Here is a 3,056-nt window from a genome sequence, read left to right as displayed (position 1 = left end):
CCTTTTAAAAAAATACACTAATAATGTCAAATTTACTTTTAAATCATTGTTTTAATAATCTTTTGTCATGTTTTAAAGAAGTACACTTTTGATGCGTTGACTAACATACTGAAGCACATGTAAAGTACTTGATTATAATTTTAACTGTATTGTTATTCAATATTGCATTCAAAGTTAATATATTTTAAATGTACTAGATTCCAACTTCATCATTACAAATGTGTAATTAGAAGTATATTTAAATACTTTACAATTCAACCATATTTCAAAGACAATAGAAGTAATTATAAAATAACATATAAAGATGTACTTAAGTCCTACTTAAGTGGGTCAAAAAACACTTCTAAGTTCAACTAATTGCATTTAATATACATTTAAACTATGACACAATTTCATTAATTGCAAAGAACATGCAATTAAGTGTCAGAAAATATTACATTCAGTTCACACTTAAGTATAATCATTTAAAGTACGTTATGTCCATAACACGTATTCTTTAAATTAAGTATTTCTTTTTTACAAGGGTAAAACACTGCCAAGAAGAATTACTGAAGTCATAAGCAGGTAAACAGTGCCTGATTGTAACTTCAGTGTTTCTGCAAGTTGTCAGCATCCTGGGTCGACTGAAGAGAGAAACCATTATATTATACAGTAAACCTTCCAGCTTGAAGCTTATCCGTTCCTGCTGTGGTCAGAACAAACAACTGACCGGATCTTGAAAACCATGCTGAGGTTGTTTCTGCAGAGCACAAAATTTACTCTTGCTGCTACACAGGCATGAAATCAGTCAAGATTTAGTACCTGATCTACAGTAAAAACAATATCAAAATGAAACCAAAACAAGAACGCACTGAAGAGTGTGTCAGCGCCTCTAGAGCTGACCGAAGAGGATGGAGCAGAGCAGAAAGATGGAGTAAAGGAGCATGAGACCAAGACCTAGCTTCCGATCCAGCTTCCAGCCGTTTAGATGCACACTCAGGACCTACAACACACGCACGCACGCACGCACGCACGCACGCACGCACGCACGCACACACACACACACACACACACACACACACACACACACACACACACACACACACACACACACACACACACACACACACACACACACACACAGACAGACAGACAGACAGACAGACAGACAGACAGACAGACAGACAGAGTCAACATGGACACTAACAGCATTGTGTATGTGTGTAAACGGTGCGATTGGGGGATTTCGGTGCCTCTGCTTTTAAAATCCCACTTTCTGGTCATTCATTTTTATTCCTGTTTCTAGTCAGACGGGATGTATTTCCCATTTCCGACAGAAGATGGTGATGCATGTTTTCCTACTGGCATATTAAAACATGTTTTATAGATTCGACTGAGTGGAACATGAGTAATCAGATTAATATTACATTATAATTTCAGGTATAATGTTTATAAATGGCAGGTCAGCAGTTTCACTAGCGATTGCCGTCGTCAGCATGAGGCGAGATTTGTTACAGATGTTAGTTCTGTCACTGCAAATAGCCTAGTAAAATCTGCACGTAACTACGACTTATTCTGGACTAATATGGATAAAGATAAAAGATTGTTAGGATAGATGGCTGAAATGTGTTTGACAGCTTACCACACGAGATCTGTAAATAGTATACATACATTTATATTCATGTTAATTGTTTATATATCTAATTTTATATATATTTAAAATGATATTTTATATTTAATTAATATAATAATTAAATTAATATAATATTGAAATATTACATTTTTACTGATCATTTTTAAATGAGTTACACTATACTTTCTAAACTACACTGTCTACATTTCTACATAAAAATGTCAATGATGACATTCTTGTTCAAATATGTTTTTTTTTTTTTTTCAAATATGTGATGGTGATAAACAGTTTGTGTATACAAGTTTTATATCTTTTTTAATGTTCAGTTAAAGTTTTATTTTATTTTATTATTTATACACAGGGCTTTACACAACTTCATATTACAATTATTTATAAATTCAGTGAACTTCTGTCCAGAGAAATATTGGAAATTGCATAGCCTCATTTATTTATTTTATTTTTAAATTCAACTGAATTAATTATTAGCTTTTCATCAACTCATGAACCCTCTGCAGTTCCCTCACCAACCCTGCTGTAGAGCAGTGATCCATGTGAGATGAGTTCTATGAACTATTCGTCTTTCTTTTATAGAATATTTTTATATTTTAAAACTAATTTGCCAATTAAGCCTGTGAGATCCGTGGCAGTGCAACGTCTTAACAATTCTGGAACCCCAAACCCTGGAACCCTCTGTGTGTTCTTGTATGTTCTGATTAAGGCATTACTCACCGTGAGGAAGACTGATGCAAGCAGCAGGATGACCGAATAGACCAGGCCTTTATTATTGATGAATATCTGACAAAAGACACAGAGCGGTCAGAGGAAAGCATCAGCGGAAACACATCTGCACTGGACGAACAGTAAAATAAATCAAACACTCACTGCTGATCCATGGTCTACTACGAGTGTCCTCAGAGCCCAGGGGAAGCCCAGTCCCAGCAGGATGTCAAAGATATTGCTGCCAATCGAGTTTGACACTGCCATGTCCCCCATTCCTGAAACACAAAATACAATGAGAATGTAATGTAGTTTACAAATAACATGCTAAAACAACATACCGAAACATGCTTAAACGTGCTAGCAATGTGTTAAAATGTTAAAATACAATGTGTTAGCAACGTTAAAATATGCTAGCAGAATGCTAAAACATGCTAAAATATGCTATTGAAATGCTAAAATGTTGCAAAGCATTCCAGCAATGTGCTAAAACAAGCTAAAAAATGCTAACAACATGAGACAAGCTAACCGCATGATAAAACATGCTAGCAATTGCAAAGCAACACTCTAGCAACCATCCATAACCCCCTAACAACCATCTAACTAAACCCAAGCAACAACCTAGCAGCCCCCCAGAACATCCTAGCAACTGCATAGCAACTTCCTAGCAACCACATAGCAAAATCCTAGCAGCCCCCCAGAACACCCTAGCAACTGCATAGCAACT

General features: G+C 35.7%; 1 protein-coding gene across 1 annotated transcript in view; it reads right to left on the bottom strand.

Moving 5' to 3' along the window:
• Nucleotides 1–374: 374 nt before the first annotated feature.
• The window catches only part of LOC107550183 (sodium/potassium/calcium exchanger 3-like), a 40,514-nt gene continuing 37,832 nt past the window's right edge, over nucleotides 375–3,056 (bottom strand). The window contains exons 16-18 of the mRNA XM_016231422.1: nucleotides 2,495–2,607; nucleotides 2,342–2,407; nucleotides 375–982 (exon numbers count right to left, since the gene is read on the bottom strand). Of these exons, the coding sequence (XP_016086908.1) occupies nucleotides 872–982; nucleotides 2,342–2,407; nucleotides 2,495–2,607 (290 nt within the window). The 3' untranslated portion in view covers nucleotides 375–871. The remainder of the gene's footprint in view (nucleotides 983–2,341; nucleotides 2,408–2,494; nucleotides 2,608–3,056) is intronic.

The sequence above is a fragment of the Sinocyclocheilus grahami genome, unplaced genomic scaffold, assembly GCF_001515645.1.
Source record: "Sinocyclocheilus grahami isolate Dianchi unplaced genomic scaffold, SAMN03320097.WGS_v1.1 scaffold390.1, whole genome shotgun sequence".
In the NCBI taxonomy this organism is placed as follows: domain Eukaryota; kingdom Metazoa; phylum Chordata; class Actinopteri; order Cypriniformes; family Cyprinidae; genus Sinocyclocheilus; species Sinocyclocheilus grahami.
Note: the sequence above shows the minus strand (reverse complement) of the source record. Positions and strands in the feature narration are given on the sequence as shown.